At 43.6% G+C, this 25,884-nt stretch overlaps 1 protein-coding gene across 5 annotated transcripts in view; it reads right to left on the bottom strand.

Moving 5' to 3' along the window:
- The window catches only part of Myc (bHLH transcription factor Myc), a 31,534-nt gene that overhangs the window by 50 nt on the left and 5,600 nt on the right, over nucleotides 1-25,884 (bottom strand). For 4 of the 5 annotated variants that reach the window (XM_031973110.2, XM_031973112.2, XM_031973109.2 and 1 more), the window contains exons 2-3: nucleotides 23,125-23,931; nucleotides 1-1,261 (exon numbers count right to left, since the gene is read on the bottom strand). The exon at nucleotides 1-1,261 is cut by the window's left edge and continues 50 nt beyond it. In XM_031973110.2, the coding sequence (XP_031828970.1) occupies nucleotides 651-1,261; nucleotides 23,125-23,926 (1,413 nt within the window). In that variant the 5' untranslated portion in view covers nucleotides 23,927-23,931 and the 3' untranslated portion in view covers nucleotides 1-650. Of the gene's footprint in view, nucleotides 1,262-23,124; nucleotides 23,932-25,317; nucleotides 25,404-25,884 lie in introns of all 5 variants that reach the window. The other variant, XM_031973108.2, reaches the window with a different exon arrangement.

Consider the following 25,884-nt stretch of genomic DNA (forward strand, 5'->3'; position numbering starts at 1 on the left):
CTCGCGTAGCTTCCGATCCTATTTAAAAAATATAAAATCGTCTCGAAAGCTCTAAACGGTCGGTCTCTCTTCGGTCTTCTCTACAATATTTGGCACCAATTCTTTAGTGTGTTCTCTGCGTCACGATGATGATGATGATTACGATGATGATGATGATGCGGCGGTATCGATATATATCTCGATTCTTCCTCTTCACGTCAACGAAACAACCCTCCAAATGCGTTCTCCTGTTCTCAAACGGATTCAAAAAGATTCGATAACATCCACATCTGCATGTCTCTGTGTGCACGACGCACGGCGCCGCGCGGCGTCCCGTGAATCATCACGCGCGAACGATCGCAGAACCGCAACGCAGCATCCCTCACACTCAGTATCGAGTCAGCCTCTGCATCTCTTCCGCTGCATCCCCGTACGACGCACTCCGTTCTGCTCCGCTCCGCTCCGAAGTGTCTTCCCCGCCCCGCCGCTGGAGCGCGCGGTCGGTTCGGCGAAGACTGCTCTGTTCCCGGAGTCGAAGGGTCTCTCACCTTCGAAAGTCGAGCGTGATTGTTGCCGATCTTCTTTTCGCGGTTGGACTCAAACGTACCGAGAAGAGGCAGGGTAGTTTTGGTCGGCTGAATCTAATCTACAATCCCGCACAGAGTCCCTGCTCAACGCGTCATGGCGAGACTCCTCCTCAGCTGACTCAGCTTTGCTCTGAGCTTTTCTTGCCTCCGCCTCAGCTCCGTCACCTTGGACACGATGATCTGATCGTTCTCCGACAACATATCACAGTAGACGGCCGCCTGCCTGAGGATCGCGACTTTCGGCGCCTTCTCCTTCGACTCGACCGCTGGCACCAACACTCGCAGCTCCTCGAACGCGTTCCGCAGCTCTATCCGCCTCTGGCGTTCCATGTTGTTGTGCAGGCTCCTCTTCTCAGTGTCCAACTCGTCGTCCGACGAGCTTCTCGATACGATCGCCGCTGGTAGTTTCATCGACGCTGGGGTAGCCGCGGTGGTCACGCATCTGCCCACCTTATTTCTCCTCTGGTAGGGCCTGTGACGCGCACGTTTCACCGGCTTGTACTCTGCCTGTGCGGCCCTCTTCCGCGCCGGGTTCGAGGGCGGTCGGCCGCGGGGTCGCGGAGCTGGAGCCTTGTCTTTGAACGCGGTATTCACTGTTAACTGGAAATGCTGCTGGTCCGCGGGGCTGGGGTACGTGGGCAGCGCCGCCGGCCTAGATGACTTCTCACACGTCACCACGTCAATCTCTTCTTCTTCTGTAACGAAACAAACGGAACACAGATGAGAAATTCCGTTCACTTTCAAGAGACGTTTGTTGTGTTCCGCGAGTAATAGGAGAATGCTGATTTTATGGAATATAAGAATGGTAGCATCAAAGCTACTATAAGAATCATGTATTTCAAGAACACGATTCTACAACATTGTGGGAGACTTATGCAGTACTACTGCAACAAAGTACCGACTAACACGGTGGTAACTTAACGAGGTCAGAATTTTAAACGCTTCCCTTCGTAGTTTTCGAAAGACAAGGATGGCCAATACTTCGAGCGAACTCTAATAACGGTAAAAAATAAGAAATCGGAAAACCCACGAAAACACTGAGTCGCTAGGATACGTGTTATCTAGCACACTCAACTTGTCCCATGATTTCTTCCGCAACTCTGTTCTTATAAGGCATCAATTTTAATTTGAATATTGTTAGCAGAGATGATATCTTTTTGCAACGAATATACATAAGCATAATGTATTTAAAAGCACAACCAAAAGGTAGAACAGATGAGCAGGAAGCTCTATGTTCATAAGGAATAAATGTAAAACATAAATGAATTGGTGTGAAAATAAAAGGAAGAAGTATAATAATTCATATCATTCCCCTTCATCGAAATTAACATATCCGAAGTTTATAAAGGCGTATTTTTTAAATAAATGCTCTCGCGCGCGACCGTCGCATGATAATTAGACGAAGCGCGTTGTACGTTCCACCCAACGGTGAAAAATCATTTTTCGATCGTTCCCTCGATAAACGGTGACGAAAGATAAGAAAGTGCGCGGTCGGTGAATACGATGTTTCGTTGAGCAAGTTGAAATCCTTCTGCGCTTCAGCTTCGTTGAGAAGCTGTTAGCAGCTACGGTCGACCGTAAAACTTCGCTAATTAGTTGGGATGGAACAAGCACGCCTCTGTCTTCACGTTGACAATCCTCTATACTCAGGGTGAAGGCCATCCGTGCAAACAGCGGAAATATCAAATCGTTAGGGGGTTCGAGCAAGAAAAAATCTAAAGAAATTAAAGGAGATATCGTTGCCCCCAAAAATCCTCGTGTTCACAATTCGCAAAAATGAAATGGTCCCTAATATACTATTAGGGCAGCAAAATATGTGATTCAAAATTGTTACGTCGGAGATATTAGGAGTCGCTGAAGCCAACAATCGAGATCGTTTTTCACGGAAACGAGCAGAAGAGTTGAATTGTGATTAAATTCGGATTAAGTTCATTTTCATAAGAAATGGTCATGATTTTCGGGGTCAGGGACGCAAACTACCCCCGAAAACGATACATCGAACGAAAAACTTTGTTAATTGGATACGACATTGTATCCTCGAAGCGAAAACAGGAAGAGGGAAGAATCGCTACACGCGAGGGTGTAACCAGCCGCGATACGGTTTTCGGTGGCGGTCCGTTCGCGTAGAGGCGTTCGAAGGGACATTCGATACCGTAGGCGTTTCTGCAAACTGTGTCATCCATACGACGCGCGGCGTCTGGCACAATCAGTGGAAATCCGGTTGGTCCAGATTCCTCTCTCATACGGATACGGGTCATAACTCTTTCCTCAAGGACAAATTCGAAACACAATCGCTCAATGTCGATGTAACGTGTTTCGTGACAAGAGAATCCAGTCCAATAGCGTTCCGACAATCGATTTACAGGCGAACTTCGGCGCCGATTTCACCGTTGCCGAGAGGTTTAACTGTACCGGCTGGTAAGCTTAAAAATTAATATGCAGGTAACCGCGTAAGGCAATCAAATGTTTATTGCGACACGTAAATTAATAGTGTCAACGACAGTCCTCAGATGAAGGTAATCTCCCCTTTTACCTTTTGACTGCTGAATACTCCGAGCTAAAACGTTTCATGTAGACGGAATATTTTTTTGCTCATCCGAAGATCGATGAGTTATGTTAATTCATACGATTAAATTGTAATTAAATTGTAATTATAATTCCTCAGTTTCACCAAATTGAATAATACTAAAAAATGAGTATATTAATCCTATGAACTTATAATTATCACCACGGCATATGTGAGGTTAAAAAGAACAAAAGTCACCCATAGACCATGGTGAAGTTTTTGCCGGACGCGTATATACGTCTACAGCACTCATAGGGTTAATATTGGGGAAGACCCATTCGTTTTTGTTACCAGAATCTGGACATTCAAATGAACAATCGGTAAAACAAATCATGAAATTTTTAGTGAACCCTTTGTAAACGAAGATTATTTAAAACGTTAAAGACCTTTTCCATAAATGATATATTTGAATCGTTAAAGTTTCCGTCGAACAAACACGGTTATATATCTTAATAATTCCATAGCACGGTTTTCTTCTTGGCTAAAGTGATTTCTAGATTCCGATGATTTTATTTCGCGTGCTCACGCAACGCGTTACATATCTCTAACGAAGACGACCGGGACGAGGTTGACGTGAAACGAAATTTATTGAGTTTAACTCGATCCCTCTATTCTACCGTTCCCTCGAAATACTTGCATGCAAATGTTCCCACTCATCTGAATTCGTTAAATATATCGATTCTTATCACCCGCTTCAATTATTATTATACCTATAAAACGGGCGGAAAGTTTCTATTTAAATTACAAAAATTCCTGGTCGGAATATCATGAAACACGTCACGCTCGGCGTGTAAAAAAGCTTGGGCCCGCCTTCCGGTTTCACTTTACCCGGTCGATGCAATCGCAGCGTGAACTTTTAATTAATGCTTAGCAAACTGAGATATAAGCTTCTTTCTCTTTTCAAGAACGTCCATTCGTTCGCGCGGAAATAACGCGTGGCTGCCGGGGAATCTCGAAATGCCTTGATGTACGCGTGTTTTAAACGTCTCCGCGGAATTTTAATTGTGCCAATGCATTCGACGAGGAAGGATTTTTACAATTCCTAATCCCTGTAACGAAAAATCTTTTGCAATTTTCGTTTGCACAATTGTTCATCGAGATGCTTAGGAATTCACTGTTTACGAAATTGTGTTCATTTAAGTATTCATTTTCGAGGCCACATTTAATAATAATATCATCATTATAAATTAACAAACATTATTTTCATTTATTTATTATATTCCCTATACCTTGAGATATATTTTCTATTTTATTATATTGGAGCTCTTATTATTGTCCCCCCAACATGTAACCAATATTTTGTTATTATATAAGTGACATCGTTAAAAAATTACCGGCCGTTAAGGGTTAGTCGCGTTTCGGTTGCTTCCATTTAAAGTCGCGTAACGGGGGCAAGCGGAAAGGAGTCGAGGAACGAGGAAGAACCCGAACGAGAAACGCCGCATACGTTGCGCATAAGTGTGCGGCAACAAATGCAATCTCTCCCGCCTCGTAACACCGCTTCTTCTCCTCCACGTGTTTCGTTGCGCGGCGCGGCACAGCAGCCAGACGCACGAATCTTCCCGAAACTGGCCGGCTGCCAGGTCGTTGGTGAGCAACTGCGAAAAGGCGCGAAACTTCTAAAAATAACTAAAAGGCACCTAACCGACGACCACGCTAGGAACCGACGCGCGCGGCTCGAAACCACTTCCCCTTAGGATTCTTTTCTCTTTTCCTCCTTTTTCGACTGGAATAGCGCTGTCTCTAACTCGCCGGGACACCACGTGCCACCCCTATTTTCGGTTTCACCCTGATTCATGTTACCTTGTTCGAAAAGTTTCTGGCTGTTTATTCGTATACAACGGACACACGGTGTTTCATGTTCCGTGTTATGTCACTGAATTATGTATAATCTAATGTATTACCTTCTCCCAGTTCTAAGAGAGGCTTTTAACCCCCTGTCCTATGATTTCTTTCACAGCTGCGATCGAGAAAACTATTTCACTGTTTCTGATCTAGCGGAAGAGGAAACGAGATTCGCGCTAATTATACGTATACGTTTAGTCTAAATTATCACGATTTATAATAGGAAAATAATATTTAATTTGAATTTAAAGTGATTAAGCGACAATTATACTTATTTGTTAAATTCAGTTTGAAATCTTCGTCGTGAGTTTTACACGATATTCTGGGGCAAGGGGTTAATTCCATCTTTTACACCTAACAGAAACATAACCTAGACCACCTGCCAGACGTTATAACAACTCAATGTGAATATAGATTTTTTCCCCTGATGGGTTCGCACGAGGTCGTGAACACGTTTGGGAAGGAAGTGTCCCGTACTTCATTCTTCTGTCCTCGCGCACCGCCTTAAGAGGTCGCGGCATCGACTGCTTAATTGGACTCGGTTCACCGATGTATTGGAAAAGAGAATGCTCTCGCAAATCGTAACGAGAACGTGGAAGCCGATAACATAATATACGATTCGGCGTTCGTTCGATGATATTTGCATCAATAGTGGATAAACGAACGTTCGCCTCTTACTCTTAATGTTTCTGGTGTCGAACCTCGGTTGCCTTTGTCCCTTAATACACCCGCGACTACGGTCAAATTTAAAATATTCTCACTATGGACTGTGCCTTTCTTACAAATATTTCACGGGATGTTATTTATATAATTTATACACATATAAAACATAGTAAATAAACCAAATAAAATATTTTATATAAATGTCATACGTGTGATATTTTGATATATCTAAAGTGACAATAGGATACATGGAACGCCAAGTGTATGTTAATATCATGGTAACAAAAGTAATTAACAGCGTCAAACATATGTGACGCATAATCGTAAAGGTGTTAAGTGCTGTAATCAAAATTATCATTTATCTACACTTTCTTTCGTACACGACTTAGCAGTGAAGGGTAAACATCAGCGAACCCCTCAGGGCAAATTCCAATTTTCTCTTTTTCTTCAGTAATCAAAATTCACTTAAGCCGTTCATTTGCCAAAATGATTAACTCCAGAAGACGAAAAGTAGTAATTTAATGAAATTACATGCACAACCCTAACTGTGTAAGAAACAAATCCCTTCTCATTACTCCTTTATTACTACTTTTGTTTCCATAAACATTCCATTTATTTCAGAGATTATTGATTTCATTTTAAACCTATGTCAGACATATACTACGCATTTTATAAACTTTGTACTTACATGTTATATATACTTCTTACAAAACCCAACTCAAATCTAGAATCTCATTTTATACTTAGACGTATATTTTATAATCTTTAATAGTACAACTACCGCACCAATCAAAATGACTGGTTTCGATTTGTTTGTTACACAAGTATTGATATCTTAAAAGCATTGAATATTCGAAATGATCTTGAAAATAAATACTTGAATACTATAATGAATATATGAAGAAACTAGAAATTATTTATTGTTACAATTTTTATAGGGATTACGTATCATCAATTGTTTTAGATGTCCAGTAGTTCTAGTGTTAAGACTTAATTTCATATTTCGTACAATGTCAAATATTTCTGCGACGCAGAAATAATTTTGGATTTTCCCAGAATAACTGTCGATAGAAACGTTGATCCAATCAAGATTCCTAAAAATTGGCACGACACGCGAAGACAGCGAGGGAAACGAGAGCGCCGTGAGCTACGCGGAACTCCGCCACGGCTAGATCAAGGTGGCCGCGGAAGAGGTCGCCGGCCCAACATGATCGCGGCGTCTGCAACGCGTCGGCAAGTGGAAAGTTTGAAGCGACACCTCGCAGAAAAACAGAGCCGGCCAACAAAGTGGTACGTCGATTCAAAGCGGTCGGCGAATCGCTTTGATCGACACAGCTCTTCCGTAGCAAATTCATAGAATGAAACCATGAAACCGATACTCCTGACACTACACACGCCTCACCGCGGATTGACGCATCTGTTATTGCCAGTATTTTTGGGTCCGTAATATAAAACTGACGCAGTTTCCTCAAGACTGTTTACATCGGTGTTATTTCACCGGTATGTTTTCACGGACAGTCTATATTCACTGATATTCTATTCTTACGTGAAATGTAAAATGTTCTTTTATAGGCATGCTTTTCTGACGGACAGATTAGTTGCACAATACTAGACTGCGAATCTTTATGCAAATTTAAAATTTTCAGAATATAATTAGAAAAATAAAATTCCGATGACATATAGTTCTTTTCAAAACATACTATAAACAGCACTGCTGCTTTGTGGAGGAAACATTTTGAAAATACTACGCCTCTGTACCGCCACTCTTGATGGACGCTTGGAGCCTGTTGTCCATACACCCCCGAAAATGATACTATAATTAACCTACGCGGGAGACGGTGACCTGGCCCAACGCTTCAGGGGAATGCGTGGGTTTTTCCGGAGCCGTCGGGAGATAACGGAATCGGCCTGTTGAGAAGAGCTGGCGGATTCACCAAAAAACAAGAGACATTCTTCTTGTAACGAAAACATCGTACTGAAAAGAGCTATAAATGGATAAAGATCCGATGTTTATACATTGTATTCTTCGACAAGTTTTGCACCATACATTGTGAAATATGTGGTTCCTCAATTGATACACGTATACATTTAGAATGCATGGTACAGAAAATAATTAACATTTTATTAATTAATTAATATCTTCAATGTAATTGTTATTAATTTAATAGTTCATATTATTTAATCATAATTAATTGATTTAAATTATATTATATATAGTATAAAATATCATACACAAAAGGATGCATGGTAAAAAATTATTTGTCAGAGATTGTAACATGTAATCGATCTGTCCATAAGAGCAGCACGTCTATGAATACAGATTGTCGATGCAAATGTGTCGGTGAAATAGCGTCAATGTAAACATCGTCGAAGAAGTCCCCGTGTCCCTCTTACACTACACAGCCTTATTTTTCGTCCAATCGCGTAGCACGTATATACAACAGTCGTCGCCACATATAGTAATAACGTAAATCAAGTTTTTAAGATAGAATTTAAACTCTTCAGAATCGGTACTAATCAAGGCGACTCATATCAATGGTGCCGGTTATTGTTCCCACACCCAAGGAAATTTAATTTCTATCAAATTTCAATTTGTTCGAAAAGAAAAATACGTTACATATTGTTACCGTCACATTTACAAACAATTAACTCTGCTAAGTATAAATATCATTGCCAAATTTAAATTGACCAGTGACTTCTTATTCGCCATTCATATTTACCCTTTCTTTCAATAAATCATAAGTTTCCTTTTCAAACTCGGAACATCGTTCATCTATTCGAATTTACATTAAGCTGGTCGCATTTATAACGGACACTAGTGATCAACAATTAGATAAAAATGAAAAAAAAATTCTTCGTGAACTTATTTACATTGCTATCTGTAGGGGACACGAAGTGTCGAGAAAGTGGAGACTGCGCGAATAATTCCGGCGAGAGAAACGGGGTGGTCGACGAGTGAGGAGCAGAGAAGCGGAGAAGGGTGGCATGAATTCGCGGCAGCACGTGCAATCGCGTAAGAACGACCTTGGGGGTCAGTGCTCTCCGTGTAAGCAGGCCATAGTACTACGTCGACGCGAATCGATCGGCTCTCCTCTCTCGTCGGAATAGTCGACCGCGAGACAAGGCGGCCGCAGAGGGGGGTGAACGGAGGGTGTGCAGGACGCAAGTTTTCACGATATCGAACGCTCGCTCGCTCCGCCCGCAGACACGCTCCGGAAAGGGGAAACGGGACCATTGTCAGATACGAATCCCGCCATTTTCTTTTTCCTTTCCTCTCTCACTTTTTTTTTATCAAACAAATTCTATCCGGCCGACCATACCACTTTGGTTTCCGTTCTGGACAGGAAACGCTGATCGAGTGCTTTTGGAGATAGCACGCCTCTTAAATTGGCAACATTCTGTACAGTTTGTTACGTTCTCGTGAAAATTCGACAGCTTTGTCGTTTTTACGTCGCCCTTTACTTCGAAAATAAAGTATTTATAGAAGAATATTGTAATGTTTGAATAAATTCAGACATTTTGGTGTTGCCAACCCAATAAAAGTTTAACTTGTGCTTTAGTAATATATTTACTCGAAAATATTGCGACACTGAAGTTCGAACAAGTATCTTGTTTGCTAAAAACGTCGAACATTGGAGATATTGGGAAGATGTGAAAAACGGACGCCAACGACGATTTCCTAGTGACATCGATGACTAGAAATATTATTGAAAATAAAATGATCACTCGAGCATTAATAAAAATAAAGTAGCAAAACGAAAAACAAACTGTATCCGAATAATTATTTCGCTGAAACTATTTCTACGTAACCGAATACTTACATAATCGAACTCACTATTAGAAACCAACATTTTCTTCAATGCTAAACCGATTTTCCGTTGAGCCAGACACGAAATGCCGGTTATTCGATTCGGAAACCGGGTTTCGAGCGCGGCAGTGACGAAACTCTATTCGGCTCGATTTAAAGTCCGCTCGGGCTTTCCGTCACGGGAACAATAATCGCCGCGATAAAGAGGGAAACGGAACAACATACGGGGTTACGCGTTCTTTCGAGATACTTGGCAAACGAGTTGTACGCGCTGGGAAGGGCGTGAAAATTCCATTAGGTTCGAACGGCCGGTGGGGAAAGTTAGATAGCTTTCGAGCGGGAGAGCGCGAGCAAGCCGGCGCGCCGGTCACCGGTAACGTTAACTGCCGAGCAAAAGGAGCGGCGGCGCGGCGTGGCTCTAGTGCTTCGCGATTCAGCTCGCGCGATCGTGATATCACCGGTTGCAGTCATTGACGCAAGTTTATAGGAAAAGATTGCAGCAGGAAAATGCCAACCGTGCCCCCGCGCTCTTGCCCGTGCTCGATACGCTCTCCCGGGTGTACTCGAGCTGCGTGCTAAGCGACCGCGCGGCGATATGTAGGTCTCCAGACGCTCGCGATGATGCATTGCTCGCCAGATAACGGGTCGGATACAAAAAGTCTGTGCAAGCTCGGCTAGAAATCTACGCACGGTCAGCATTCGGGGCTGACCTATATGAACCTCGCTAACCAAACGTCGCGTCGGCCGCACTAAATCGCCATTCATGGATTATCGTCGTCGGGATACCTCGACGATCAGCCACGTGTACGTGTCTAGAGCTTTCAGAGATTATCCAGCGGTAAACACGATGCGTGTGTGCGTGTGTGGGTGCCGCGAGGTGACGTCGATGTAACCGTTCACTTCTAATAATACACGAAATCTAGGATTGATAACAACGGTTCAAAGTAACAGTTAATCTATCGCGGTTTGCCGCCCCCTCCTGATCGCGCCGAAGCCTCGACCGAATTCCGATGTTATCGCGGGCCATAACAGAGTTGTCCGGGATCGTACGAGTGAAATTACTTTCGTGGAATTCTAGCCGGACGAGTCTCACGGTGTCGAAGGTATCCCGCGAGACGAAGATGAAGACGAAAACGTAGACAGGGACGGGGTCGGCGACGAAATCCCTTTAACCGAGCGCCACATACGCGAACGTGACGGCACGTTTCTCTTCCTGGTCACTCGATGTACATATCCGTATATAAGGCGAAGCCATAAATCTCGTCGTGCTCGAGACTCTTGACGCTTCGTACTAACGGGGCGACTCATCCAATCCAGTTACGAAAGTGAGCGCCTGCACGGTGCTCTCTCGTGACCGTTCGAAAGTCACGGAAGAACGCGTGGTTCGCGTGAGACATCGGCTACAGACGTTCGCCACCATCGGCGGGTAAGAAGTCCTTTAGATTGAGAATTGAGAAACCCGTCGAACGTCCGATGTACGGTAGTGCCTCGATAGTAGATGCTTGTTGGGTCCGCGTCGCGACTAGTAGCGAGGGAGACGCGTATTTCGTATCGGAGCGAGGGGTATGCGAGGGAGGAACGGAAGAAGGATCCGTTGCCAATGTCGAAATATTGTCGTCGTGACATCACGGTATGATCGCGAAGGAAAAGGTGGGGATGACAGTGCGCCTTCTACCGAGCCAAAAATTCGTCTACGAGACACATAGTGTACACGTATCACCATGCGAATATTGGAATTGTTTTATAATCATTTAATTCGATAATATCTTATACTGAATACTTTAATTGTACTCGTCGTCGTTCAAGTCGTTCGAACCGCGCAACACATACCGGTCACATTCTAAATCCGAATGAGACAATCAACCCCCCTCGACTTATAGGTAACATTAACAACTCTCTCTAGCGAAAGAGCGAGGGAGATAAAGTCAGGCCACCCACGCCCGGTTTTTCCTACGCTATAGGCGATTCAACGAGTTTATCCTGTCCAAGGTGGGGGTAGTGGCGAGGGAACACGGGAGGTTGAAAAAAATCACGGACCATAACGCGTTTCTATCCGACGGCGAACTCCAATTACGCGTCCCGCGTCGTTGTGTGTATCCGCTTTGTGGTTCGCTCGCGTGAGTACACGGATGCACTTGGAAAGCACACCGCGAGAGATACCACCTTGGATAACAACCTACGCAAGATACGAAATACGGCGGACGTATCTGGGGGATAGTAGCCAGGAAACGACCCGGTGACCAGACACCATTAAGCTCGGCCCACTCGTCCGAGATCCGCCCACAGAACGGGATGCACCACGTCATCGATGTTAAATCGTCACATCGGTTTCGTCGATGCGCCGCCGATGGCGCTCACCGTTCCCCGAGAAAAACATAGGAAACTCATTTCTTCCTCTCTCAGCATCAATCTGTCCGTCTCCTTTCTTTCAGCGTCCCATGCTGTTTCGGTCTGTCTCCCTCTGCTCTCCCTGCGTGTTTTCTCCGCTCGATTGACTCACACAGAAAATGCCAGTGCCCGGACGTTCCTTACATCGGTCTCTCTCTTTCTCTCTCTTTCTCTCCCTTTTTCTCTCCTTTCTCTTCCTTTCTCTCCCTGTACCCTCCACAGGCCAGATAGAAGGTAGAGGCTGGCTGAACTCTCTCTCCGTCTCGCCCCTTCCTTTCTTACCCGTTCGATCGGCTCCGAGGGAGTAGGCGAGAGAGCCGAGCGACTGGCATGCCGCCTCGGGAGAACGAAATGCAATAAGAAGGAAAGGACCCACGGGCTGCCGCTCTGATCGAGGGAAGGAAGGAGTGCCTCCTGCTGCCCTGTGTCCGGGGCCTACGGTGCGCGGGAGGAACGTAAAAAGGAACTCCTGAACCGCCGCTGTACTACTGCAACCCCCTCTTTTCATCCGCCACCCCTTCCACGACACTCTGATTCCATTATTCTCTTTCTTCCGGCTGGTTCCAACCAATTTCGAGATACTAATTAGCGAACGTGATATTCGTCCCCGATTCTTTTCCATGGCGTTTCGGGTCGCACGACTTAATTCCTTTCTCGATTCTGGAACAATGTCCCCGACACACCGTTTCGGCTTCTCAACCCTTCGATTACGAAACGCGCGTTCGCTTTCTCATCGAAGAGACGTTTAATCCGTTTCATTTCACGGAGTTTCACTCTTGGAGATTCTTATTGACCGAGTTACCAAAGCCTTGATCTTACTAGATTCTTGCTTCGATGTTATTGCATCGAAAGGATGTAGTTCTTTCGGGAAATTTGGATTTTTCTTTTTTTTTTTTTTTTGTGAAGTGTAAATAATGGAAACTAATTGCGAACGGTGTGTACTTGACAGCGATGCATGTGTAACACTCAATTTTTTTAAAAAATATTTAATTTTCATTGGTTACAGACTATATTCATGATTTTATGAAGAATAGAAAGTATTATTTAATGAGCTCAGGATATTTGGACTTCAAACACGCGTTGTTGTCAAAGGTTTACATATTATATATATTTTATGTTTCGTTGCGCATTTAATTAGTAGTCTCTTTCTCCTAATTTTCCGTTTATTCATCATGGAAAAATCCGTTGGAACGGATCTTCGTTGGGCAACTCGAGACCCCTCATATAGGAGATTCCAAGAACGATCACCGAACGTCTCGGCGAACGATGGGAGCACACACAAGGTCGAGAAAAAGGCAAAGGGAAAAAATCGACGGACGAAACGGCGAAGAAGAAAAAAGACGCCGGAGGTTCCCTTCAGCGGCCGCCGATGCCGGTCCACATTCCCAAATCAGGTTCTGCCAGTTTGACATTTCAACGTCCGACCTCCTAATTCTTGGTGTAAGAGTCAAGGCATCCTGGTTCGTCGACCACGTATTTTACACGCGCGACGTCGAAACGTTTTTAAAATGAAGAAGCCGATCAGCCGCGGAATCGCTGGAGAAATGGTTCTAGTCGAAAATAAACCTGTAGAATCATCGCCTTCCGACAAGGGAACGAAGAAACGTCCATTTTTGTAAACGGCCATCCGTGTTTCGTGAAAAGCCAGGAATAATGTCGATGTCAACTGAATAAAAGAGAAAGAAACGAGAGTAAAAGTCCCGGGAGAGGACGAATGACCGAACGCGCGCGCGATGCTTATCAGTGGACTCTCCCACGCAGCTCGGAGAGCTTAATGAATGAATGAATGAGTTGCGTCACGAGCCAGAGATGCGCTTATACCGCGCGCGCACCGCGGAGGTCCTGCGTAAAAATAGGCACCCACTTGCTCCCGAAGGAGAGGCATAATTATAGACAGCCCGATAAGCGCGGCTGAACCCCACAGCGTATGGAGACCAGGGAATGTGACGAGAAAAAAGGAGAAAGAAACGTGAAAACGACTTATACTCACGTAGAATGTTAACTAATACCTTCGAGAGATGCCAAACCCACCTGCGTGCAAACCCGACACTGGCGAGCTGAATTATTTTGCAATAACCAGAAGGACCGTTACACACTGTTCCCGGCGGAACAGTGTTTCCAGCGATACCGGAATACGCGAACCGCCTGCCGGTCACCTGTTCCTTATTCCGATAATGAGGAATAATTAACTTCTTGTCCTGTAATTTCTTTCGTAACTGCTAAGATAAGATTATCATCAATAATTTACTAAAAAAGCGAAAAAAATTGCCAACGTGTTTAATTCGAACTCAAAATAATTCAATGATAATTAAATTTTGTAACTTCCGTTTGAGGACTTCCTTGCGAGTTCGACTTGATATTATATATCAAGGGATTAAGGGTCATCATATAAAAGTTTGAAACGCGTCAAATTTTCCCGATTGTAACGCTGTTCCTTTTTTACTTTCAGAGCATTAACTTTTCACCTCGACATATTTCCCTTTCGTATCTAACACAATTTAATCGGTTACGATGACGTCTGCTTCTCTAAAATGGGTTCTCATTGCAAAAATCAATAGGTTGGTTCTAAAGGTTATATCAGAATCGTCTTTATTTCAATAACTGTAAAACGATTTTGATACCTATTTATTTTGACTCATTCAGTAATCCTGGATCTTAAATGATAATATTAATACTAAAACTGATAATCAGGTCAAAATGACCCATTCCTGATGTTTTCTTCTTGCAATTATTAATAAGTCTCAGATACACTCTGGGAGTTTTTATGAAGAAATTTCAAAAACTTCTTGAAAGTGTTTCCACGTGATGTCCAGAAAAAAGAACTTTAAGGAATTGAAGAAGGAAGATTAAATCTCAACGCGCGGAAACCAAACATCGAAAACACTTCAGATCGCAACGGATTTACTATTTCCGAAAATCAAAATGAAAATGGCACCAGGAAGCTCTGCGGCTCCTTCCGGTTTTCTAACGGCGAGGTGTGTATGTTGCTTTCGCCGATTCGCTTGCTTCGAAACGCATATTCGGCCGGCTGCCCGTATCCGCTGCACCCACTGAATTCCAGAATCAAGAGAGCCCGGCCGACGAGGCGAAACGACGACGATGCATACATTTTTTATGAGCGTTATAGCCACCGCCGCCGAGGTACGTTCCAACGTACACGGATTTTTCCTGGAAGCTCCTCGAACTTCCAGTGAATCTGCATTCGCGAATAGGAAACAAAATTCACGCGTGCCTACTTCCTGGCCCGATAGAAAAGGCTCTTGGGACGAAGAAGGGAAGGCCTGCGAGCGAATACCGCGAAAAAAAGATCCAGACGTAAGACGAGCCCCGGTACGTCTTCGTTGTCGGACGCGTTCGAGGATCAGGATCGTATTAATGCGGCCTCACGCCTCGCAACGAGACTTGGTGTGACGAAACGGAACGAGGAAACGCGGTTAACCCTTTAATAGTAGCATTTCATTTATTCCTTCTGTTAGCGACCGATACGTCTCTATTTGTTCGAACTTTAATATCGCAGTATATTTTGACGTCAATTTCTTATTTTCGAAGCGCAAATGAACACAAGACTATCGAGAGAATTGAGATCAGAAGCAGTGTCGTCAAATTTTCGTAAGAATATAAGAAAATGCGTAGAAGAAAATTTTAACATGCCCGGGTACCCGGTTGCTAACGTCAGGGTGAAAATTCCTTATTTGTGTAATTGAAAACAAACGATAACGAGTGTACTCGTCAAATACCGTTAAAAGGATAACACTTAATCCACAAAACGGTCAAATTGACTAAGTGGTATGTATTTAAAAAAAATCACAAGCGTCCATTTATAAAACTCTCAATTCTCTAATACATCAGTTCGCGCTTTGTTAAATGATTTAACAACTTCTGAGAGAAACAATTGTATTTTCTTAGCAATTATGAAGAAAGAAATTCGAAATAACCATTTTAAATCGCCGACGATCAGAAAACTTGATAATGCCACGACATGCACGCACACTGTCAGTCGGTTAAGTCGGAATCGAAATCGAATCGCGAGGTGTTCCATCATTTGGAACGAATATGCAAATTTAACGATCGGCGAAATTCCATGAACGACCGGTCAATTACGAAATCAGCCGTCTAAAACGACACACGAAAAAAAAAAATTATTCCAGCCGCATATTTTACTTTCCATCGCCTTTAACATAAGTAGGACTTCGCTCGGCCTTCGGTCGCATTATTGCGGGGACTGGCGAAGATTCTCGACGGCATTGCTGGATGGAATAGCGATTTCTAACACGACCGTTTGAACGTAGTTCAAACTTTATTCCGTTTTTATTCCACATCGCTATATACTTTCATTTATATTTTATTCCACATATAATTTTGTCCCTTTCGCGGAATCGACTTGGATTTCTGCGTGGATCGCTTTACACTTAACCGGCCCATGATTAACAGAATTTTCTTTAACGGCAATATTTCGTAAGTTCGCAGAAACAAGAAGTAAACCATAAATTCTGTTATAACTTTCGCATTTATCAATATTTCATGATATTTCATATGAATTACTAATGTATAGTACATAAATTTCTAAATTAGTTGATAATTATTATGATCAGTAACTTAGAAATGGCTGGAATGTCCAACAAGTCTACAACAAACTCTAAACGGGAATTAATACTCAACCCAGCAGTTTTAACAGAGATTTTTCGCGCGGTGATTGATCACACGCGGACTTCAACGAAGCGATCGGTTCGAATGAAATTCCGCAATCGTGCACGTCCCGGGAGTCCCTCGCGGACTACGAGCAAACGGCGTTGCTTATCGGCGTTTACGTAATTAAAGGCGCTACGCGCCTGCAGTTGGCGCCGCACTTGACGCGCGCGCGAGCGAGTGGTCGAGTGTACGCACGCGTATACACACAGATAACATCGTTCGATCAAAGAGTGTGACGCCGGGGCCGCGCGAATCGCGGAAAAATGAAGCGGCACCGGCTGTCTATTATTATTGCGGTCACGTGCACGGAATTGTCACGTGCAGCCTCGTCGAAAAAATCGTCGCAAGAAAGCGAAACACATATCGTCCCCGCATACATTACGCAAATATTGATACTTCGGTGCTCCCTTCCCAGCACTGCGAACCATAGGTGCTAAACTTCATCGTGGACGAAACTGGTGTACCGCTTATGGCAGTAAGTTTGAAATGCCCGCGCAAATTTAATATTAAGCAACGTTCGTATTGAAATTGTGAAATCGTGGAACTGAAATTCGAATAGGCTATGGAATTTCTGTGAGAAAGCGTTTCTAAGCAAGCGGACTGGAGAAACTAGGGAAGATTAGATCGGAAAGTGAAAAAAGAAATTTGGCAAGAATCGGTTAAGGTTTAAATTACCGATTAATCGAATTGATTAGTTTCTGTGGAAACTATGAAATTATAGTTTAGTTTGTAGGATTGTATTGATTATTTCAGGTATCCTCGAATAACAGATGTATCGTATCGACAATTACAAAAGAACGAACCATGAGTCATTTTGATCTATCTGGTAGGTTTTAGTGTTAAATATTCAAAGGATACCGGTCCATCCGTGCTCCGCGTTAGAAAGCGGTTCGATCGTGGCGGAACGCGATTTTCGATATAGAGCGGGGATGCCGGCGGGGCACCGATGCCCGTGCAACACGGCACTGGATATCCCTCGCCACGGTGAGCGCGACTGTGGCGCGAATGGCAAAAAGGCTTAACCGCATTCCGGCGACCATTTAAACCGCCGCGGCGGGGTCCCACGCTTGACCGCAAGCGGCGACCGACCGGCCGGCCGGCTATCGATTGACGTCACTTTGTACCGCGTGACCTTCGTGTTCCCGCGCGAGTAACCGCGCATGCTCCGACGATCATGCCTCGCGCGACCGCGCGAGTGCACCTGCACACGCATGCTCGGAAATTCGGGGAAAAGCCAGCGGCCATGGAAAGGCCCGCTTGAATGGGACTTTCGAAATCAAATTTAAAGATAGATTCAACTTTAAACTCAAATTCAAAGTCGTATTCAAATTTCAACTCAAATCCAAAATCAAAATTAAATTTACACTGAAATTCAAAAGCAAATCAAGTTTAAAATCGTTTTTCCCGCTACGATCGTCGTCGATCTTTTACGTATCAAGACCTCGTAGGTGCTTCAAACGCAGATTTTTCAGGCAATCCTCACTTACCGACAACGATAACGTTGCGCGATGTTGCGTACACAATTCATCGAGTGTTCTTCGAAAAAGACGCGCGCGTGACGACGCATTCGCGATTCATGCCCTGACTTTTACCTCGCTGCGAAAATGGCTGTATTTAAAGAGCGCTCGGTTTAACCGAACGAAATTGCGTGGCACGGTCATCGCGCTCCAATAATCAAGGATGTTGAATAGTTAAATTAGAACCATCGCGCGGAAACATTCGATAAACCGGTTTTCCCTTATCTCTTAGTGCAAACCAAATAATTAGGAGGAAAAAATTGATTTTTAGCAACGATCCAGTGCCAATCACGTGAGATTTTCCTTCTAGCATTTCGAAATCTCGTGTCGCGAAGCTTTCGATTGAATCACATTATCGACAGCCACGAAAAATGTTATTTGGAAAGGGAAGACGAGGCTGATCGCTCGAAAAAACTTTGTGAACTGTGTCATACATGATCATAAATTTTCTCCGTTAGAAATGTTATCACTGTTTACCGATAAGTTAGACTTTCTGATATTCATATAGCCATTTTTAATTCTAGAGAATACAAGAAATGATGATTGAATAGTAAGAAAAAAAATACCATCAGAATCAATAATATGAACCGATGTTATGTCACGTACACAGGATAGTTCCGAAAGCCAATCGATAGCGACTTAAGTAATTATTAATACGCTTAACGAGATGGTAGTTTTTTCGTCGTTTCACTGACCCGTCTGGCGGGCCGATCAGAAGTAGCTATTTGCAAGTCGTGTCCCTGGCAATTACCAATTACGAACGGTGACACGACGACAACACGAAGGCCGAATTTGCGGTGTGTCCGGTCGCACAGTACCGTCTTCTTGATCCATTAAGTTCGGACGATTAGGAAACGGGCACACTTTATAAGACCCTGTCGAGAGTTCCCCGGTCAGGAGAGTTCTCACCGTCTTGTCGCACGACCGGCTCTCCCGATTCATTTACAAAGCTTCGGTCGGCGTCGGTCGTCGGTTACGATCGATTGAAGCCGGCCGATTTAATTGCGACCGGAATAATTAACTCCGTTTGCCTTGGGAAAAAACTTACGCCGAAAACTACCACGTGGAATTCATTTCCTCTGTTAGCGATGGAGTTCATTTTCTTTGGATTCGAACTACGTTGAATGTAACAGGAAAGCAAGATAGTATATTATTATGTCGTTCAATTTTTATTCGAACTGTATAAAAGTATTATGTAAACTATCTTTTAATTTCACTCAGAACTCTAGAAACCCAGGACCTACGAAACCTAGGACCACATGTTCAAGTGACAACTTTCTTAAACTATTACGACATTTAGCAGTGTCCCTAATAAAACGAGAACGCGACGAGATCGAAAACGATTAAACAAAACAAATCGACCCAACGACCCAAAATAGATCAGAAGAACGCAGCAGGTTTAAATTTAAATAGAACGCACATGTGTCCGCAACGTAAAAAGGAAAAACGGAAAAACAAGCTGAACAGCGAGTGCCATTCAAAGTCTGTTTTCCTCGGAAAGCGGAATAGTTATCGTTCACGGCAACGAAAGGATCGCGGAAGTTTCACATTCGACCCGGTATCGACTCGAGTGCAACATAACAAAGAAAAAAAGAATAATAAGTAGTAACGTGGTTCGATTCGTCGTACGATCGGAAGAGAGATGGCGTAAATATTTGGTCACGTGCAAGTGAACGCAAGTATGCACGTGTGTGCACCGTTGGCCGCGTCGCGTTGCGACGCGACGCTTTCCTCGTCGTGCTCTCCTATCATGCTAGCAGCGCAAACATACACACGGACTCGGTGACAGTCGTTTAGCCGTGTGTCATTGCGTTTGTATGTCGCGTGTTCGTGTTTCTATGCGTCTAACAGTATCTATAGGGCGCCTGTAGGATGTCGCCACGTGGCGCAACATATTTTCAGGTGGCAAGAGGCACAATTTGCCCCACCTAGACGCCAGTGGTGCCACCCGAGCGAATTATGCCAGTCGCGCCAAACAGCTTTTCTCTCTCCCGGAATCACTAGAGTCGGAGCCCGGCGAACGAGACACATGACGGAAAAATGGCCGGTGCACACGAGGAAGATATGTGACGCAGCCTAGAAATGTCGTGAACTTCTGGAAACCCAATTGGCGACCCCGATAACTCGAATTCGCTTCTTCGTTTTTGAATTTTCGTACAACTAATGCCTTATCGGTGGAATCACTGTTACTGGTTTTCAGCTTTGAAAGCGTCGGTGTGATTAATAAAAAGAGGATAATTGATAGACTGCACGGGCAGTTGAAAGGTAAGTCGAGTAATACTGTTTTCCAAACGATCGATGCTCATGAATATTCGTGTTACGTTATCCTAGGAATACGTCCTGCGCGATAAGGTTAGTTTGTGCATAGTACATGTGTATCTATTCGACGGTCGCCATCGATGTAATAATAATCTATCAAGCACAGTCTCTCCGACGGCAATCATTCTTTGTCATTGAAAGCAAACGAACGTCGCACACGTAGCAATTAAATTACATTTACGATCGAGTGTCTAGTGTGTCTAGTGTGTGTGTGTGTGTGTGTGTGTGTGTGTGTGTGTGTGTGTGTGTGTGTGTGTGTGTGTGTGTGTGTGTGTGTGTGTGTGTGTGTGTGTGTTGCGTATGTGTGCGTGTGCGTGTGTGTGTGTGGCGTCTTGTCCTTGGCAACATTAACTTAAAGAACTATCTATCCACGATACTACGATAGCATCTTCGGGAAATAACGCGTTAAATCGTTGCGTACTCGGCGAAAGATGACGCGCGACAATCGCCTCCGCGACGATTTAAACGGATCCTGATGTGTAAAGGATACACGGCGTTCCGTTAAAAGAATCCCACCTACACAAGAAGCGTGGCTTTGTCCAGGACAAAAACGTTCACTTGAAAATGTGCGAACCGTACGGCGAAAAATACAAAAGGATCGTGTATCCTCTTTGTTTCCTTGAAAAACGCAGGAAAAAAGGGGGAAAAGGTGCTAAAATTTGTCTCCGCGCGTCATTGTTAAATCAACGATAGATTGAATGATCAATATGTACTTAAGAATCTGAGCTAGTTCTGATAAAATATTCTCGAATGTGAAGTTTCGATGTCCACATTTACAATCGTTTTTTAACTTTGAGATGAGTACCAGTACATTTCGTTAACGAAACTGTGAATAGTTTAGAAAAGAGATTAGAACCTTTCCAATTACGGACGGGATCGAGCTCGATATGTATTTAAAAATCTGAAAAGGGACCTTTTCAACTAGTATACGCCGATTTTAACGAAACTTACGTGACACATAGTTCTCAAGAAAATATTTGACACGAATTTTTTCTTATCAGCCAACATTCATTTTGGAGAAGTGAGAACATCTCTCAAAGTTGAGGGTTGAAAGTACATTTTTTACAATATGTCTGAAACTAAGGGATATAGGAAAGAAATTTTTTTTAAATTGTTCGCCTCAAAACGAACAATTTAGATTTCTTTTCTATACCCCCTAGTTTCAGGGATATTATAAAAAATATATTTTCAACCCTCAACTATGAGGAGTGTTCTCACCTTTTCAAAGTAGATGTTAACTGATAAGAAAAAATATGTGTCAAATATTTTCTTGAAAACTATGTCTGACGTAAGTTTCATCAAAATTGGCGTGTGCCAGTTGAAAAAGTTTCCTTGTGAATCAACTTCAATAAGTGTTAAGAAGTGACAAGGTTTTAATCGGTTAGCTTGTACCAACTAATACTCGTTTGTGATTCATTTTTTTGAAGCTCTACAGAGATTCTTGTATCACTAGAAAAGTGGGTATTGCATTACCGCTTGATAGACCATAAATAGCTTCCAACCGCTATTACTCATCCTTAATTACGTTCAAATGGGTTATCACAGACGACGGATCACCCAGTTAACAGGTCGACGAGTACACTCGCAATGCGATCGTTCTATGCAAGTTGGTTTCGAAGGTATCTACTATGGAAACCTATAGCTTTCAAAAACGTACGAGTTGTTCAATGTTAAAAAGATTCAAAATGACCGCGAAAGGAGGCGTCATTGTTCACGCGATCCGTGCATCCGTTCTGCAAGGCGCGGTCGGCTCCAAGGCGAAAAAATTCTCACGGTTCTCTTTTCTCCCCCGGAAAAGTACCATCGTGACCCCGAGAGGACGTTAGCGTTACCGACCTCCGAACTTGTTTAAAACGAGTTTCTCGATTGTGTTGTATTCAGGAGGCGGCTCGTCGGCCGGTGACGAATAACCAACCGCGATTAGCATACTTATGCGGGTACCCAAATTCGGCGAAGTGCACACACACCGGAGAAAGCCGAGTGGCCCGCGTGTGTGCCGTGACGTGCCGTCAATTGCACTCGATTAAGAGGATCCTCGATTCGACCTTGCTTCGCCGCCGTTAGGAGGGTACAAAAGAACGAGGCGAATAAAACGATCTCTCTGGCCACCTTCAAAGGGTGCGCGCGAGACAAAACACTTTTTTTCGACCGAGGAGCAAACTGACAGGACGTTTCGATTTTCGCGTGAGAGAGTGCCTCAAATCGTCTGCGAAAACGAAACAAACACGCGATTACTACTTCTACGGCGTTTCTACCGCGCGAGGTTATCGTTCGTTTGGAACTGTTCAAGATTTTTTAACGTGATTAACTTATTGCTTTGAGACGTTCGTTAATTTTCGTATTTATAGTTGAAGAAACGCCTATGACCGAACCGCTATTTATGTTCGTACACTTTGAAAATATTGAATAAACGAGAAGAATCAACTTTTAGATGAATGATTCTCGTGTCTTATTAATATTTTCATCGCTTATTGTGAACTGAAACATAGTTTTAACGATCGGTTGCGTTCTTTGCGTATCGTTCGCATTAATGATCAACGTGTAACGATAAAAAACGATGTGAATAAAAGTACAATTCTTCTCGTTTACAGCAAACATCAGTATAATGTACAAATAGCACATTATAACGGTGTAAATATGGTACACATATAGAAAGCGATTGAACCCCTCAATCGCGATGATAATGCAAAAACGCATTGTGCGTAACCGTCGCACGATGACTACAATAAACTCTCGAAAAGTACAGTAAATCTTGTGACTCACCGGAATCGGAGGGTGTCTGCACGCCAAGGTGTTCCAGATTCTTACTGATGGGCTGGTTCAGATGATAGCAATGATCGCTCAGGGTATTCCTGACATTGATTTCCTTGTGCACTTGACACTGACCTTTATCTTCCTCCTCTTTCCTCCTGTTGTTGAACCTGAACAGTTGACCGGTGACCTCGCTCACTGGCACAGCCTTGGTAGCCGCCTCCGACATGCACTCAGACAGTTTCTCGTGTATATTGATCTGTTCGTGCCTAAAGAACGGCCCTGTGTCGGAGTCGCTGCTCTCCGTGTCGGAAGAGCCAGAGGTCTGTGGTGTTTCCGGCCTGGTGAAATCACCGTAGGTGTCTAAACTTTTCGCGCGGCACTGTTGCTGGGCCTGCTGATGCTGCTGGTGCTGGTGGTGCTGACCCATGGGCAGCGACGTGGCGGTAGGCACGGCGCTCGCCCGTGATATCAGTAGACTACGTCCCGCGGGCACCCTTTTCTGTATCTGCGAGTCCTTCTTCGCGGGCAACGTCCTGTTGTGCTCCTTGCTGATGCACAGCCCCGCCCACATGCAGTCGTGGTGCCGGATCTTCCGCGACATGGTGCTCTTGTCGCAGAGCAGGTCCGGCAGGACGCCATCGTCGAAGTTGCGCTCGTGATACATGTCTGAGAACGCCGAGTCCACCACCCGTTCCAGCGGGAACTGTTCCAGGTCGAACTTCTTCCATATGTCGTCGGACACCACCGTCGCAGTGTCCTGGGGCTCGTATAGCAGGCCCAGGTCAGAGCAATCCCAAACAGGCACCGGCATCTTGCCTGGAAACGATAGGTAAATATTGTTTGCATTTCTCTATTTCTATTTCGCGATATCGATTATATAATCCTCAGAATTTGGTGAAACTTAAGGGAACGAGTCGCCGAGAAGGTTCGTCGCGAGACTTTGTTGCCGAGTTACGAGGAAACGCGAAAGGATGTGTTTTATGCTGGAACGCTTTATTCGTGTTTATTATGATCTTTTGTGTCTTTGGACGGTACGTGCTGTTATTACCGTTAACGATTGGACGACGGATCGATCGACAATCGAATAAAATACTGGCAGCTGGGTCATTTGCGACGTACAGTAAAGTTTATTATGGTCATTGATTCTGTGTAACCTGATACTTTTGATACTTAATATATCAATAAATTATCTCTTAAAAGTTTGACGAAAATAACCAGTTTATACTGATTAAATGCAGCGAAAGTGATCGACTGTCATAGGAAATCCATTCGTGCCTTTACATCGAGTATAACACTGCGCTAAGCGTATAGCTTCCGAAGCGTTGCCATTCTTCTGCGCTCCTGCCGCTTGTCGTAAAAAATGGTAAACACGCGGAGTGTATCGCGCCACTTTCGCGAGTAACTGAATCTTTGGACTCGTCGTATGCGTCCGTGGAAAGCTCGACAGCCTTTAATCGTGCATATACTTTGTATCGATCGTTTCAGACATGCGTCCGTCCGCTTCCTCCTCCTTTTTGATGTTGCAACAGTGTCGTGTCACCTCGTTCGGAGGTAATAAGCGTACATACGTTGCAGCGCATGTCGTAACATCCGCGCATTATCGGGAGGATCGGCGAAACGAATGCAGTTGGTAATATGAAAATATGAACAAAGGTCGTGGTAACCGTTCCTGTTGCGAGCTACATTAAAAATAGCCGGCCTTCGCCGCTAATGTGACGTTCAGTTTTTGTCGCGGATAGGTAAAACGGTACCTAGATCAGACCAAATCAATATCACTGAACGGAGAAGGGAGTTCAAGGCATTGTAGCGAACTTCGTTTCGAACATAGCTAGAACCGCGCTAATAACTTATCAAATATTCAGTATAGTTTTAACGAGTGAACGCAACGAAACTAAAACCTCTACAACCTGATGTTCTGTGGTTGCACGTGATGACAACTTTATTCAATTGTAATTCGATATATTACTTTACCAATCGAATCGAGAATATCTGAAAGACGCTAAAATTGTGCAGTGTGAACGTAACGAGTTCCGAACTATACCGAAAATACTGTGATAGAAAGTAAAGCTGTTAGAGTTTAACTAGTGGCAGGACAATGAAACACCGATCAGAAATACCTTACCAAAGGTTGCAAAACTAGTAATCTGTGGTAATGAATCAAACTACCTTAAAAGCGACAAGCTAAGACGAATTACGACCTACACCGAATCCCTGTGGACATGATCGTTTTCCCTCGCTGCGTGATACCAGTTATACATCTATTTCGTCGAAGCTAAGCGCCAACTAACCTTCACAGCGTGTTTTAACTCCTTAGTTTATTATAATGATACAGACTCTTGATACAAATTTAAAATTTGATTTAATGAATAGCGTTGTTATTCGTCGTAAATAAGTTAAAATAAACAACTACTTCGCCATGATAGTTTTACAAAAGAAAGAGTCTCTCTTTCAATAAAAACTTGAAATTCCTTTGTCTGTTCGCGGCAAATTAAAAGTAACCAAGAAAAGAATAAGGTAAAGAGTTAATTATGGGCAAAGATTCCGCTCGATCATGTTTACGCGCGCCTTTGCTCGCACGTGACGCGTATATACCAGTCGTGTAGCGCGACAGTAAACTGTAAATACGGTATCAGTCGTACACAGCAAAAATTTCCGACTTGACACTAGGATGCTGATAGTCGGAAAAGTGTTTACAAGACATTGAATTGATTTTTACTTATTATTGAAAAAATTGAAGTATTGATTTTTCATTATATCTACGTTATTATC

The sequence above is a fragment of the Nomia melanderi genome, chromosome 4 (genome assembly GCF_051020985.1).
Source record: "Nomia melanderi isolate GNS246 chromosome 4, iyNomMela1, whole genome shotgun sequence".
NCBI lineage: Eukaryota > Metazoa > Arthropoda > Insecta > Hymenoptera > Halictidae > Nomia > Nomia melanderi.